The sequence below is a fragment of the Girardinichthys multiradiatus genome, chromosome 10 (genome assembly GCF_021462225.1).
Source record: "Girardinichthys multiradiatus isolate DD_20200921_A chromosome 10, DD_fGirMul_XY1, whole genome shotgun sequence".
Classification (NCBI taxonomy): domain Eukaryota; kingdom Metazoa; phylum Chordata; class Actinopteri; order Cyprinodontiformes; family Goodeidae; genus Girardinichthys; species Girardinichthys multiradiatus.
The window spans coordinates 30,485,272-30,501,528 of record NC_061803.1 but is presented as its reverse complement, the minus strand read 5'-3'; the positions used below and the strand labels follow the sequence as shown (position 1 = coordinate 30,501,528).

At 38.3% G+C, this 16,257-nt stretch overlaps 1 protein-coding gene across 1 annotated transcript in view; it reads left to right on the top strand.

Annotated features, from left to right (window-relative positions):
• Positions 1–14,322, top strand: part of ca10a (carbonic anhydrase Xa) — a 451,583-nt gene extending 437,261 nt beyond the window's left edge. Inside the window, exons 7-9 of the mRNA XM_047377235.1 lie at positions 2,240–2,394; positions 4,348–4,522; positions 13,380–14,322. Coding sequence (XP_047233191.1) covers positions 2,240–2,394; positions 4,348–4,522; positions 13,380–13,402 — 353 coding nt within the window. The 3' untranslated portion in view covers positions 13,403–14,322. The remainder of the gene's footprint in view (positions 1–2,239; positions 2,395–4,347; positions 4,523–13,379) is intronic.
• Positions 14,323–16,257: the final 1,935 nt, after the last annotated feature.

Sequence of the window (16,257 nt, the reverse complement as noted above, 5' to 3'; positions counted from 1 at the left end):
TACATCAAAGGTTTCAAAGATCTCTGTGAAGACTAGAACTATCTTCAATCCATCCATACATTCGTCCATGTTTAATCCATGCAGAGTTTTGAGTGGACTGATGTCTTTCCCCAGCAGTCATTAGACAGGGTATGGCCTGAACAGGTTGCTGGTCCATTAGTGGGCAACCATGCAAACATGCTTCATACCTAAGCACTAGAACTGGCCCTACCTAATGTGGCACCCTAGGCAAGATTTTATTTGTCCACCCCTCCATTTGTGATTTACAGAAACTTAGAAAAGAAATCAAATAGCATTGTCTTTACCACTGTCTTTATTTTATAAGATAACATATCACCCAATTTAAATACTTAACAAATTCTAAATAAATACAAAAAAACACAGCACCCTTAGCATTTGCCTATGTTGCCTAATGGGTTAGCAGGCTTTCCCAAGCACAATTTAGAGATGCCAATTAATAGTCCGAACAGCAACCATGCAACCCAAGATCTGATCATTCTATGTATTTTAGGTTTTGAACTAGGAATTTAATCTAGTCCAGACTCTCGAATATAGGAAGCTTCGCAGCAAGATCTAGCTGTTGTTAGTGGCTAAAGGTAGCGTTACCTAATACTTCTCCTAATTCTTTTAAAATCTTGGTATTCAGTACAATTTGTAATCTTTATAAATGCTCTGTTTATCTAATGGATAGTATGGTTGCATCACAGCTGGGAGGTTGTGTGTTTTAGTCTTAGCCTTGACCTTTCTTTGTGGATTTTTTCTTATCTCCAAATGCCTGTGTTGGTTTTCTCAGGGAAGTTTCAGAGCTACCGCACCCTGTTAGTGGTTAGACGCCTCGAAGCTCCTCCAGATCTTTCTCCAGAAGTGACCCCACTGTCTACAACACCTTCTCTTAAATGAATGACTCAAACAGTACTTTACTTTTAACACTTTTAATCTAAATAAGGCAGAGGAATGGTTACATAGATCAGCGCTGAGGCTCCCGTGCTGGATGGTCTCGGAGATCAAAGTGACAAAGCAGCCCCGAAAGAAAGTCACATGTTTTATCTGGCACTCAAATGCAAGGCATGTACACTCCCTCAGTGATCATCAGTAGACTATGTGTCACCATTCTGAAGTTTATCTGATATGGTGTGTAACAGCAGGTGTCCACTCCTTAATATAAGTGTTGCTGCTTCATTTTAATCAACCCGGTTACAGACTGTTCCACAATAAAACTGAAATAATCTTCGAGGTGGTTTATATGGCTACACCCTGCCCTTAGACCCTAAATGAGATGAAGTGAATATGGAACATATTTGGACTGATGAATCATCATTAGAAAGTCTCTGGGCCAATCATGCTCACATAACCTACACATTTTAAGTTGTACCACACAGCCACAGCAACATGTGTTCCACAGCACCATTATGAGCCTGATCTTCAAAGATCCCAAATAGCGGGTACTAATTTGCGTGTACTATAAATATATTGTATGTGCAATAAGTGGGCGTGTTTCAACGATTTGCGCATGCAATGGATAACACGTGAAAAACAGGTGCAGACCGCCCTATTTAAAATTACACATGCTACTGGCTGGAACAAGAGGAAAAGCAAACAGATCCTATGCGGTGTTGCTTGAAATATGCAGGGATTGTTATGCCGCATCATTATAAATGATCCAGTTGCTGTTTTTTTTTTTCCTTCTGTTCTGTTCTGTTTCACCTGCTAAGAAATGATGGACAAATGATTTTAGCATACAGTTTGCAAATGAAGGATTCAATCTGCCTTATAATGTCTTTAGTTCTTTTCTATTAATTATATTATCAACAGTAAAGCACAGTGGGTCTTTTGCATGATGTGCGATTACAGGTTTTGTGTGCTTGATCAATTATGTGCGCATTTTCACCTGCGTTTCAAACGTGCTAAATCTACACACACAAATTGTGCCCACAAACCGTTTCAAGCTTTAAAAATCGCATTGCAGGTGGTAAGGGATGACATTTGCATATCCTCCTCCCATGAATTTTCTCATTTGGGTCATTATCATATGTTTTGCATATTCATGAAGGCAGACATGCTAAAAGGTTTGCGCCCGCAGTTCCGCTGATTTTGCACATGCAATCTGATTACCACCTCATTTGTAGATCAGCTTTGCTGATGCAAACAAGTTTGAACGCAGTTTTGTACACACAAATCTTTTGAAGATCAGGCCCTAAATGCTTTATCCTGTTTTTGCCCCCTATTTCTCCCTCTGCAGATGATGCATATCTTCTGACTGGCCTGAACATCGAGGAGATTTATCCAGAAACTAATAGTTTCATCACCTATGATGGATCAATGACTATCCCTCCATGCTTTGAGACAGCCACATGGATCTTGATGAACAAGCCAGTGTACCTCACACGCATGCAGGTAAGACTCAGGCTGTGAAACATCTCAGCTTAGTAAGGAATGCAAGTAATTCCTCTGCCTAATGCTCTATACACCCTTCCTACCACTTCCGTTTTTCTAAGAGGATAGCTTAATCCAGCTCTCCATCCAATGGGTCCAGTCTTCCCTAAACCTAAAAGGTCTTACTAAGCAGGTTTACTAAAAGATCATTTTAAGCTGGTGTCGGGAAATGACACGCCCTACCTCTAACAGCCTACATCCAAAAGTCTCACCCTTCTTCAACTGGTGGTTTGGACAACCATGTAGCCTACAGCAGCCATCCAAGTCTCAACAGTCACTTCTGTTAACAGCTGCTAATTCCCTAATTCTACAACTTGCACTTGGTATATGGGTTAGGTTAATTTTGTCACTCAGCACGAGCCCCAAGGGCGTTGTTTTAACAGGTTTGGCTTAAGGCAACCTATAAAAACCTCCAACATTCATTTAGAATCATTACCAAGACCTTTTTACACCATGAAAAAACAAAAATAAGGTGACTCAATAACTGACGGTCCACAATTCATCTGGAATTTTATATGCTTTCTTTAATTAGTAACACTTTTGTAGGGTTCAGTAACAGTATAAAATTAAGCAACACATAATAATCAGATAATAGAAATGAATCAATCAACTTAACCTAACTTTCTTTAATGCTAAAACTAATGAGCTTGAAGAGGAGGCTTTGAAGATGGAATCTCATCTATACACCTGGTTGAGATGAAATCTTCAGGAGGCAACGAGTGGATCTCTTGGGTGGAAGGCAACTTAAATCGTCAGCTTTCTTCTTTTAAACAGACAGGCAATGATGCCCCAGGTTTCAATGGTCTGTCACTAATGTTTTAAGTCAAATAAAGTCAGAAACTTTGTTGTCATATGTCTTAATAGTCAGTAACTTCCAGAAGCTGAATAGTTGAAGGAAACCCTTGATATATAACTGATGTGGGTTAGGACTTCTGGAAGCCTGAAACTTGGAAGCATTCAGTTGTTCACCGACCAAGTTCACTCAGTTATCTAGGTAAAAATGCAATAGATGAAATCAGATTCTCAGTTTCAAGCCATAGTTCTTCTTAGGGCACATGGGTTGATCTTCTTTTCAATGGTGATTATCAGCTGGGCTGTCCCTCTGGTCCCCTGATTCATCTGTAGTGTCTTTCTCCATCCAATCTTGCTTGCTGGTCTTCTGCGAGGAAACAACCCCAGTTCCTTTTTAGGCAACACTTTTATAATGCAGATAGCCTCACTGGCCAGCAATTGTTGTGAAGCTTCTCCATTATTCCCCATTACATTATTGTTGAATAGCTTATTCTTTTCCAATACTTAGTCACTGACATTTTTGGGCTGTTTGTTGGCCTTCAAGATACTCGCTGTCAGCACACAGCTCTCTCCCTTATCTGCTCAACCTTAAACTTTACACAGTATCACACTTTGTACTCTCAGTTTCTTGCTTTTACTTCAGTTACAATTAAAAACCATCACTTCATTTTTTTATTCATACATCACAACTGATTAGCATTGTATCTCTTTCATATATATAGCTGATTAATAGTTTATAAACCTTAATGCTTTTTAATAATCAGTTCAGAAACATAATTCAATAATATTACAATTTATATATGTTTTAACTTGATAGTCAAAGATCACTCATTACATTTGGTACTGTAGAAAATCATCATACACCATTTCATTGGTTGCACTTGTAGTTGTACTTCTGTAAAATATAAGATGGTTAATATATGACTGGATACTGGCCTATTCAGTCTTTCAGTTCCAGAATGAGAAGATATACTCATTTTACATTTTGTGATATAACTGTGAGCATTTAATAATTAGTTCATGGATTACATGGAAAGATCTCACCTTATTTTGACTTTAAATGTTTCCATAATTCTTCTGTAAACTTCTTACTCTGTCTCTGCCGTCTGTCTTTGCACTTAGATGCACTCCTTGCGGCTGCTGAGCCAGAACCAGCCATCTCAGATCTTTCTGAGTATGAGCGACAACGTCCGCCCTGTCCAGCCGCTAAACAACCGATGCATCCGCACAAACATCAACTTCAGCATGCAGGGCAAGGACTGCCCCAACAACAGGGCTCAGAAGCTTCAGTACCGGGGTACAAACTACATTTTTACTGACTTATTCTATTACTTACTCAAGAGAATATTTGCCTTATTAAGGCAAGTTGGCTAATGATACAGATTACTCATTTTTAACACCCAATAAAATGTAAAAACCTGAACTAAGTCACACTTTTATTTACCTTAGGGCAGGAATGGTTGGTGGTTAAAGGAATATATGAAACAGAACCCACATATTGCACAATTGAATCCCAATATTTACTTGCACTGTACAAAAATGCCATCAATACAGGTACACCTAAAAAATGCAATATTGTGGAAATGTTCAATATTTTTGTCACTTATTTCAGAAAGTGAAACTCATATATAGATTAAGTAAACATAGAATGAAATAATTTAAGCCTTTACTTCATGTAATTTTGATGATTATGGCTTACGGATAATGAAACCCAAACTTCTGTCATATCCAGCCAGCGTCTGTGTTGTGAGTTTGCGTTTTTGTTTATTTCTCCTGGTCTGGTCCTCAGTTAACTTTTAGTTCTGTGTCCTGCCTTGTTAATTGGTTTCCCTCCCTATGTCTCCCTGCAGTCTGACCAAAACCTGTTCCTAGTTCCCCTGATTACCCTGTCCCTCTGTTCATTGGTTCTCCCTGTACTCTCTTCCTGTATTTAAGTTCCTTAAGTGCCTTTGTTCCTTGCTGGATCCTTGTCTGTTGTTTATACCATTGTTACCAAAGTCAAGTCTGGTCAACCCATGTCCTGATCTGGATCTGGTTCGGCCTGATTCTGGTTTACCTGCCTGGTCTGCTTACGAGAACAATTAAAGACTCGTCTTACCTTCGCTCCTCTGGCTCCTGCCTCCTTCACTGAACGTTGGTCCTACCACAAACCTACATTCTCTGACAACTTCAGTGTCTCTGAAAATGAGAATATTACAAAAAAGGATATTTCAAACAGAAATATCAGACCAAGAGGAATTTTTTTTTTCATACAGTTTATACAAATATTTGATATCAGCTGTAAGATGGAGCTGTCTGTTTTCAAATGTTGAAACTGAATTATGCTATACTACACTCACCGGCCACTTTATTAGGTACACCTTGCTAGTACCGGGTTGGACCCCCTTTTGCCTTCAGAACTGCCTTAATCCTTCGTGGGATAGATTCAACAAGGTACTGGAAACATTCCTCAAAGAGTTTGGTCCATATTGACATGATAGCATCACACAGATGCTGCAGATTTGTTGGCTGCACATCCATGATCTGAATCTCCCGTTCCACCACATCCCAAAGGTGCTGTATTGGACTGAAATCTCTGGTGACTGTGGAGGTTATTTGAGTACAGTGAACTCATTGTCATGTTCAAGAAACCAGTCTGAGATAATTCGTGCTTTATGACATGGCGCGTTCACCTGCTGGAAGTAACCATCATTAGATGGGTACAAAGGGATGGACATGGTCAGCAACAATACTCAGGTAGGCTGTGGCGTTGACACGATGCTCAATTGGTACTAAGACCCTGTCGTCTCGTTTTGGAGGCCAGAGTTTGACGTCATCTCAGATGAAAGCAGGAAAATGGAGGACCCCTCTGTTCAGCCGCAAGAGCCTTACTTTGTGTGCCAAGAAAATATCCCCCACACCATTACACCACCACCACCAGCCTGAACCGTTGATACAAGGCAGGATGGATTCATGCTTTCATGTTGTTGACGCCAAATTCTGACCCTACCATCCGAATGTCGCAGCAGAAAACGAGACTCATCAGACCAGGCAACGTTTTTCCAATCTTCTATTGTCCAATTTTAGTGAGCCTGTGCAAATTGTAGCCTCTGTTTCCTGTTCTTAGCTGACAGGAGTGGCACCCGGTGTGGTGTTCTGCTGCTGTAGCCCATCCACCTCAAGTTTCGACGTGTTGTGCGTTCAGAGATGCTCTTCTGTATGTTCTACTGTTGCCTTTCTGTCAGCTTGAACCAGTCTGGCCATTCTCCTCTGACCTCTGGCATCAACAAGGCATTTGCGCCCACAGAACTGCCGCTCACTGGATATTTTCTCTTTTTCGGACCATTCTCTGTAAACCCTAGAGAGGATAGTGCGTGAAAATCCCAGTAGATCAGCAGTTTCTGAAATACTCAGACCAGCCCGTCTGGCACCAACTATGGAAGCAAATTGTTACCATATTTCAAATGAAAAAGCATTTTCAGAAATGCTTTTTGATTTTACATTTCAAATTGAATTTTGGTATCTATTTGCTGGGGTACATTTTGAAAAATAAATCTCAAATGTATTTTTCTTTTTCATTTTAATTAAGTGAAAGAATGAGCAGTCTTGGAGAAGAAAATTCAAATGTAAATAGGATTATTGATTACTAATTTCATTTATGAGTCAAACAATGCAGCCACATTCTTAAAATAAAAAAGCATTTCTGAAAATGCTTTTTAATTTGAAATATGGTAACGATTTGCTTCCATAACCAACAACCATGCCACATTCAGTCACTTAAATCACCTTTCTTCCCCATTCTGATGCTCAGTTTGAACTGCAGCAGATCGTCTTGACCATGTCTACATGCCTAAATGTATTGAGTTGCTGCCATGTGATTGGCTGATTAGAAATTTGTATTAACGAGCAGTTCGAAAGGTGTACCTAATAAAGTGGCCGGTGAGTGTATATCTTATTGTTAGTCAGCTCATAAAGCTGTAATGACAAGCCCAGGAGAGGGTTTACATGGCCTGCTGATTGATCTGAACAGCCCATTACATAATGAAAATTATGTCACATAGTTTGAAAGAATTTCAAAATAAAAGAACCCTGTTGATCAATTTTAATGAACCGGCTAATGAAATCTGCAATTATTTGCTTCATGTTTTCTGATTATAATCCTAAGTCTAGCAAAATGTAGAAGGTAAACACAAAGGAGTAAACAAAGTATTGGGCAACATGACTTATCTGCAACTTTACCAGATCTCACAAAGAAACTGTATGTATTTGTTTTCCTTTTAGTTGACAAATTGGTATTTTTGGTTGGTATCTTCTGATAAAATGTCAGGTAAATAATAATAAAAGCATGTTTTCCCCAAGTGGTCTAAGAGGGGAGACTTTTAGCCTACCTATTTAGAATTCCTAACAACTGGCTATACAGTGTTCTGGTTATTTCGGTTCTTTACCACTGCACAGTTTTGCTCTCTTTGTCCCCAGACTTTCATAGCTACGATAAGGATCCACCTGCCATTTGGTTTTTTGTGCACATACAATGACAACTAACACATTAAAATAACCTACTATTATCCTCCCATAGTTTGCTTATAGATATATCAGGTAGATATTTTTACCCAACATTACAAGCACAGCCACAATACCTTTTATAGCTAAAGCAATGTGCTACAACAAACTGGTGCACTATTGTCAATTGGTAGAAAAAAGATACACAGTTTAGGTGGACAGCCATATCTTGGTAGGTTTACACTTGTGCTATGCTCTTTCCATCTTTAGAAGATGGATTGAAGACTGTTCTTTGAGATTTTTCAGTGTGGGGTATTATTTTATACCCTGCTTGAACCTTCTCCACAAGATTCTTTCTGAACTGATGTGTTGCTTCGTCTTCCTGATGATGCTTGCTCACTAATGTTCTTTCATAAACCTCTAAGGCCTTCAAGGAACAGTTGCATTTATATTAAGATTCAATTACACACTGGTCTCTATTGACTTATTTTGTGGCTTCTAAAGGCAAATGGTTGAACTAGATTTTTTTTTCAGTGAATCAAGTAAAGAGGACTGAATACAAACACACACTACACTTGTCAAATTTTCTTAATATAAAATTGTGATCAAAAAAACATCTATCCTTTTCCTTTCATAGTTATGCACTACTTTATGAAGGTCTCTCACATGTAATCTACAAAGAATACATTGAGGTTTGTGGTTGTATCATAACAAAAATAGATAAAAACATTAATGGGTACAGTAGGGAGAAATTACATCAGGCAGAATAAAATGCTAATTTACGCATTCTCATTTTGTGTTTGAATTGTAGATTGTTGATTTCCTAAAGATAAGTTAAAAAAACACAACACATACAGTACAGACCAAAAGTTTGGACACACCTTCTCATTCAAAGAGTTGTCTTTATTTTCATGACTACGAATATTGTAGCTTCATACTGAAGGCATCAAAACTATGAATTAACACGTGGAATTATATACTGAACAAAAAAGTGTGAAACAACTGAAAATATATCTTATATTCTTGGTTCTTCAAAGCAGCCACCTTTTGCTTTGATTACTGCTACGCACACTCTTGGCATTCTATTAAGGAGCTTCCAGAAGTAGTCACCTGAAATGGTTTTCACTTCACAGGTGTGCTCTGTCAGGTTTAATAAGTGGGATTTCAAGCCATATAAATGGGGTTGGGACCATCAGTTGTGTTGTGCAGGATACAGTACACAGCTGATAGTCCTACTAAATAAACTGTTAGAATTTGTATTATGGCAAGAAAAAAGCAGCTAAGTAAAGAAAAACGAGTGGCCATCATTACTTTGAGAAATGAAGGTCAGTCAGTCCGAACAATTGGGAAAACTTTGAAAGTGTCCCCAAGTGCAGTCGCAAAAACCATCAAGCGCTACAAAGAAACTGGCTCACATGAGGTGAGGTGGACAGGTTGTGCTTTCAGACTGGAGGACTCGCAAGGGCGGCTGCCAGGCGCAGCAGAATCCAATCTTGACGGGAGGTGAGTCCCAGAGGGAGAAACCCAGTTCGGCGGCTCAGCTTGAACAGCCTAAGACGAAGGGAAGATACAGACAATTAATCAAGGCTCAAAACAAGAGGATCTTCCAAAATTCAGGAAATGCTGGCCAGGTTAACACTACCACAGTAGGCAAAACACTCAGGCACAGTAGAGCCAGCGAACCACCCTCATATAGTCCTCCAGCTGATGAGGCAACGACGTACACCTGTCAAACCTCCGGCCTGCAGCTCCAGCGCCTCTTAGGGTTGAGAGAAAGTTAGTAGCAGGCAAGTTGAAAAACAGACTGTGACAGTTACTAATGGTCTTCTTTGAGACTGTGGTCCCAGCTCTCTTCAGGTCATTGATGAGGTCTTGGCTGTAGTTCTGGGCTCATCCCTCACCTTCCTCATGATCATTGATGCCCCATGAGGTGAGATCTTGCACGGAGCCCCAGACCGAGGCAAATTGACCGTCATCATGAACTTTTCTTATAATTGTGCCAACAGTTGTTGCCTTCTCACCAAGCTGCTTGGCTATTTACCTGTAGCCCATCCCAGCCTTGTGCAGGTCTACTATTTTATCCCTGATGTTCTTACACAGCTCTCTGGTCTTGGCCATTGTGGAGAGGTTGGAGTTTGTTTAATTGATTGTGTGGACAGGTGTATTTTATACAGATAAAGAGTTCAAACAGGTGTGACAGTGAAAAGGCAGAAAAATAGACCACTCCCTGTGAATTTGGAAAATAGTTTAGTTTGCAGTCTCCTCTTCATTGTTGTAAGCCAAATATGAAGTCGTTGAATTTCACCTCTGGGGAATAAAATGTGTTTAAGGTGAATGGTTGCCTTGGTGCCTTCTGCTCATTGTAGGGTTTACTGTACCGTGGCTGACCCTAAGCATGACCGTTTTTCTCTGCATCTCTTTTTCTCACTCTTTGCCTGTTCTGCACTGTTCACTCCACTTCCCTTAAAAGCCAAATCTCTCATTTTGTACAACAGTTTGTGAGAGACACTTCAGTGTCTATCAAACACTATATGTGGACACTATCATGTAGGCAAGAGAACTAAAGGATTGCTGTTGAGTTCATTGTTTGAATAGTGGAAGATATTCAAGATACAATGGAGGGCATTATAAAGAAGTACATGTCTTGATAAGTTGGGGAACATGTCCCTTTTGGTGGTTCATGTAAGGCATGGATCAATGACATCCACTCTTCCCTTTGACTAGAGATGTGTGTAATTGTACCAACTTAATAAATGGGAGATCAGAATGTTTCTTACATTATTTTTATTACTCATTTCCCTTCTTCTTTTCTCCCTCATGTCCTCACTTTTTTAGCTCTTACTTCTATCCTTGTGTCTCACCTTCCTCCTTTCTGTCCCTGCAATTCATATGGCCTACTTCTTTTCTCTCTGTCCTTCCTCCTTTGACTCCTACCTCCATTCTTTCTTGTGTCCTTTCATCCTAGTTATAAACCCTTTCTTCCTTTTTACTGGTTGTTGTCTCCCTTCTTCCTTAAATCTTTCCTTTTCTTTTAACTTGTTCTTTTCCCTGTTCGGTTCCTCCCTTATTGCCTCATATTCTTCCTTTTTTCTTGTGTTATTCCTTCTTTTGATCCTTGTGTCTTTCGTTCCATATTTCTGTCCTTCCAATTGTGTGCCACCTTTTTTTCTGTCCTTTCTCCTATGTACTACAATTCAGTACTTGTGTCTTTCTTTCCTTCTTAGTCAGTCCATCCTTCCTTCTTTGTGCCCTTTCTTTTTTGCTGTTTTCTTCTTTTTTTCCCTTCTTATCGTCCTGGAGTCCTTCCTTTCTTTTTTCCTATTTTCCCATCTTTCTCTCTCTCTCACTCTCTCGTGTCCTTCCTTTTTTTTCTATGCTCTTACTTTTTTCTGTTCTTCTGTCTTTCCTTCCTTCCTTCCATCTGTCCTTTCATCGCTGTGTCCTACCACCCATTCTTTTATTTTGTCCTTTTTCCCCAAGTCCTTCCTTTTTTCCCTGCATTCTTCCTTTAGTTTATCATTCCTTTTTTTCTTCTTGTTGGTTCTAATATACGCTTCTTACGATCTGACTAAAATGGACATGTTCCAGACACTGTTCAAAAGAACACTGTGCTTTGATTAAAATATGAACTGCAGAGGGGGAAAGATACAAAAAAATTATACTTGACTAAATAATCTCTAAAGTTTTCAAATGAAAAACAAAACCAGAGAGTCAAAGAAGAAACTGAAGAACTAACATTTGAATGGGTCAAAGAAGAGCCAAAATGTTAAGGACAAGCCCAATGATCAGCTCCAGGGTGATCAAAGAAGCTCTACTATTATCTGTAAGTACTATAACAATTAAAATACTATGTCAGGAAGAAACTCCTGCAAAGTCCCATTGCTAAAAAAAGTTATGCTGAGGTTACATTTTTCTAAAGATAAAATGACAGGATTGGAGAAAAAAGGAGCAAATAAATTCCAGCTACAGTACACTGTGAAGCATAGTGGCTCAGGTATCATGCTATGGGAATATTTTTCATACTTCAGTGTCAAGTCTATTTAGATTAAAATACTTGAAGAGGTGATGTTGCCTTTTATTGAAGTGGAAATGCTCTTGAAAGGGATGTTTCAACAAAATCACATCCCCAAACACACCAATAAGAGAGCAACATGTTGGATCCAGACCAGCAAGATTGCAGATTATTAATCCAACAGAAAACCTGTGTGGTTGGCATGAAACGATGAATGCAAAGAAATTGCAGAATCTAGTCTAATCTACACTACTATTTTTAGAACAGCTTTACATTCACATTGACAGCGAATAAATCTTCCTTCGTGTTATAATTTGGAGTAGATAAAAGCTGTAATCAGGATTTTTACTCAAGTTTTTTTCAACACAAAACTATTATCTTGAACTGCACATGGCTGCACATGGCAATTAATATATCAGTATCAGACTGGGTCTCGATGTTTAACGACTGGCATCTGTATCGGGAACATGAAAAAGAAAATTTTGATCTGGTTATCCATAATTCTACTGCAACATATCCAACATGGTGGCATAAAAAGACATGCTAACATCACTTTACAGACTATGTAGTGTAACAGTTTGAATACATCATTTAAGTTCATTTTCAGCTTATGATTATATTGCAATTTTCTAATAAATCCGTTCCCTAATGTGGAGGTTCCTCCAGCTATTTCACAGTGTTAGTATTTTAATGTTTCTTCTACACCTCATATTTGTTTGATGGCACTTTCTTGTATTATTTTGGATGTTTGCTAAGCTGGGTGCACACAGTTAGTAAACAGCCTATGTTTGTGAAGATTATTAATTATTTGTTTCTTTTGCTGAGGTGGAAGGAACTAGCTGGGGGGAGCAAATGTGACGTGACACCAGGAAGTGGAGGAAGCCATCAGGCTGGTGGAAAAGGGGGACTTAACTCTGGAGAAGTTGTCAAACTCTGAAAGCTCCATTGTTTAAAAACTGTTTGGTGTTAGAATGTCTTAGTTTTTATATTTGTGTTGTAGTTATGATTTGTAAGAATTAATTAGTTGTTTAGGTTTATTTATTTTTGGCTTAGTTGTCTTGTCCCTCCCTTTCTTGTTTCATGTAGGCTAGCCTGTATGTTTAAATTCCCTTATGTTTGGTGTAAGAAGTGAGTCCTGGTTTGTCAGTTTAGGTTAGGTATTGGTTGATTCTTTCCTATGGGCCCATTTTTCTAGATTTTATTTGTGTGCTTTTGATGGATTTTTGTCAACTTTCATGGAAGAATAAATGGAGGATATTTCTTGTATACTTTTGTCCTTTGTCTAACTGTTTGGTCCCTGACACCTAAACAACAGGCCAGTTTCCTTTTACAGAGTTTTCTTGCCCTCTTGTGCTCCCAATACCTGTGTTAAATTTCTACAAAGGCTGGCACTTGAAAAATAATGGCAACAGTCCCCTCCTTAACTCCGCCTCCACTCCACCAATCACCACACACCCATTTACATTCACTCCATTCAACACTCCAGCAACATTCCTCTGAAACAGAGTGTTATGGCTAAAGATGAAATATGGATGCAGGATGGGGGAAGCTGAATAATGTCAGAGAGCAGCTGAGCTGTGGAGCGTGGTTAATGCTTTTACAACATTTTTTTTTTATATATACAAATCATTATTCTTGCTGCTCTCTTTCTTTTCTCTTGCAGTGAATGAGTGGTTGCTAAAATAGGGCCCCTCTCCACACCCTGGATGAGCGAGGAGAAGAAACGAATGTCTGAGATGGAAATCGGAACGAGGCAAGCAGGAGGAATACTGGAATGTGGAACTGGACTTAAAGCTTCATCTCATCTGAGATTCTTTCATGGCATTGTACAAAGAAAGAAACAATGGTCATTTGTTTTGAATGAGAGAACTTACAAAGAGACTCTTGTTTTCATACATTAAGAACTGTTAAAACCCTGAATCCAACACATCCTAACAAGCCCTCACCCTCCACTGTATGACTACACCTATATGAACATTTTGATACAGATGATTTCCTTTTTTTGGGTGGGGACAATAAAAAAAACACACAAATTTAAGTGTTAAGAAAAAAAGAAAACTGAAATCATTTGATAGCCTCCTAGCCAACATGATAACCTCGGGACTTTGAAGCCTTTGTACATAAAAAGATGCTGCCATCAGTGGATCCCATCCGAGAACAAACTCACCATCATCATGATCCCCACCTGTCACCAGGACTCTCAGAAACATTTCATCACAGTCACCCAACAGGGCATGTAAACAGCAGAAAGCAACAAAGACAACACAGCCTTACTTAGTCATTATCCAAAACTGAATCATGCAACAGGAAACGAGCAAGCCCATGCCAGCTCAGAGCCTCTTGGCCTCGTTTGTACATATTATTGCTATTATCAATACTGGAGAAAAATGATGATGTAAAGAAAAAGTGATGAATTACAAAATAAAAAGATAAATAAAGAGTATTTGAAAAAAAAAATACTAAAGTTAAGAATTTTAAACAGCTTGGCACACTTTCTCGAGCGGTTCTCAGTGTGAGCTGATGCCTTTTTTTCTGTTTTTTGTTTACAATGGTCATACACTGTGTTTGAGTAATGTTATCAGCCCAATAAATGTGTCTAAAAAGTCCTCTTTGGAGAATGCTTGAATGTGTAAAAATCTATGTCCCTATATATGTTCCTGTCTTTGTACTGTTCTACACTCATGTGAAAAAATTAGGACTAATTCACATTAAATATTATGTTCTTTATCAGGAAACGTTCACGCATCTATGTCTAAACTCATTTTTATATGTCTCTCTGTAAAAGTGATTTAATTACACCTAATCAACAAAAATGAACTTATTTTATTTGTTAAAGATAAGATAGAGATGTGTTTTCTAGCTGAGGTTCCCCTAACAGCTAGTGTATTTCCTTTTAGCAGAAAGAACTGGTCTAACATGTTCTTCAAGCCCCCTTTGATACACAATAGAATTACTGGTGGATTCAGGCCTCATTCAGAATGTAGGTATGCACTTTCATATCAGCAGTAGCAAGAACCTGCTGAAGACCCCATTATGATCTTATTATGAGTTTTAGAGATGTTTCTATAGCCTGACCCAGGCCTGAGCTTGTTGGTGGGTGATTTGAATGTCCCCATCTTCAGGACAGAAGAATGACCCATTTCAAACTCCTTTGAGACCTCTTTAAACCAGACAGCTCTTTAGATCCCAACATGTGGTTTATGACACACTAGAGTAAATATCTGAGGTTTAACATGGCAAAACCTCCTTTAAAATGGTAAGAAACAAACAGATGCTCTAATCAGCAGCTGATGTGATATGCGTGTGTAGGAATAAATATCAAGGTGTTCTAATTAATTCTTCACCACAAGTGGCTTTTTAATTTTATTTGACAGAAATTTTAAAAGAAAATTTCTTTAGCTTTCATTAATTACTTATTTTGTTAAACTTTTTTTTTTATCATTTTTAAAATGGATCTTACACATTCGTAAGTCCATATGTTTTCCATATGTGTATTAAATGTGTTCATCTGTCAATATTCCCCCTGAGAGACTTGACAGAGCATCTGAAAGGGCACCATGAGGTTGTTGTAGAAAGTATCGCAGTATTACAGTCTGGCTTTTTCTTTTCACTGTCAGATGTGCAGTTAGAACTTATTAGACACACAAGGTGGAAACTCTGTTGGGGTCACAGTGACATGTCAGAGTCTTTTAGATTACATCAACAAGCATCAGAGGGCAGGAGGAGGAAAGAGTCTCCACACACCAAATAATACAGGTCTGGTTTTTAACAATATTTTTTATTTTTTTATGAGGAAGCTGGAGAAAACTTTCAGTGTGAAGAATCTGAAATAAAAAATCACACTATGCAGATAGTCAATCTACATAGCGGCTCCAGCAAGTATTTACATCCCTTCATTTTTTAAATATTTTGTTACATTATTGTAAAACTCATTTGATTATAGTTTTCTTGAACAAAATCATGCACAAAATAGCCCATAATGACATATTTTAATATACTTGTACATGTTTAAAAACATTTAAAACATAATGCATGCATAATGCTCATTTGAAACTGAGCTCCAGCACATTTGGTTTCCAACTGCAGGTTTCCAAGAACACAATGAGCGGCTTCAGAAGCAGTCTGTGAATGTCATTGACCAGTCCAGCTAGCTCCTTGACTTATACTGAGTTAAACATCTCTTTGAAGAAAAAAAAAATCTGTCTGTTTAGATTGACTGATCTTCAGAGGACAACCAGTGAAGAATGTAAGAAATTGCCTCAAAAAGGTGGGTCAAGCTTGTAGAGGCAAATCTAAGATGACTTGACACTGTGATTGCTGACAATGGTATTTCAACCTTTCAATTTCCAACAAAATATGCAAGTCATTACTTATGTAATAACTGTGGGTTCTTTTTATATACATTTGCCAAAAAAAAAAATCCGAAAACACGTGTTTCAAACTCCTATGGGCTTTTTGTGTGTGTATTTATTTATATATATATATATATATATATATATATATATATATATATATATAGTAAGAAATATATATATATTTCC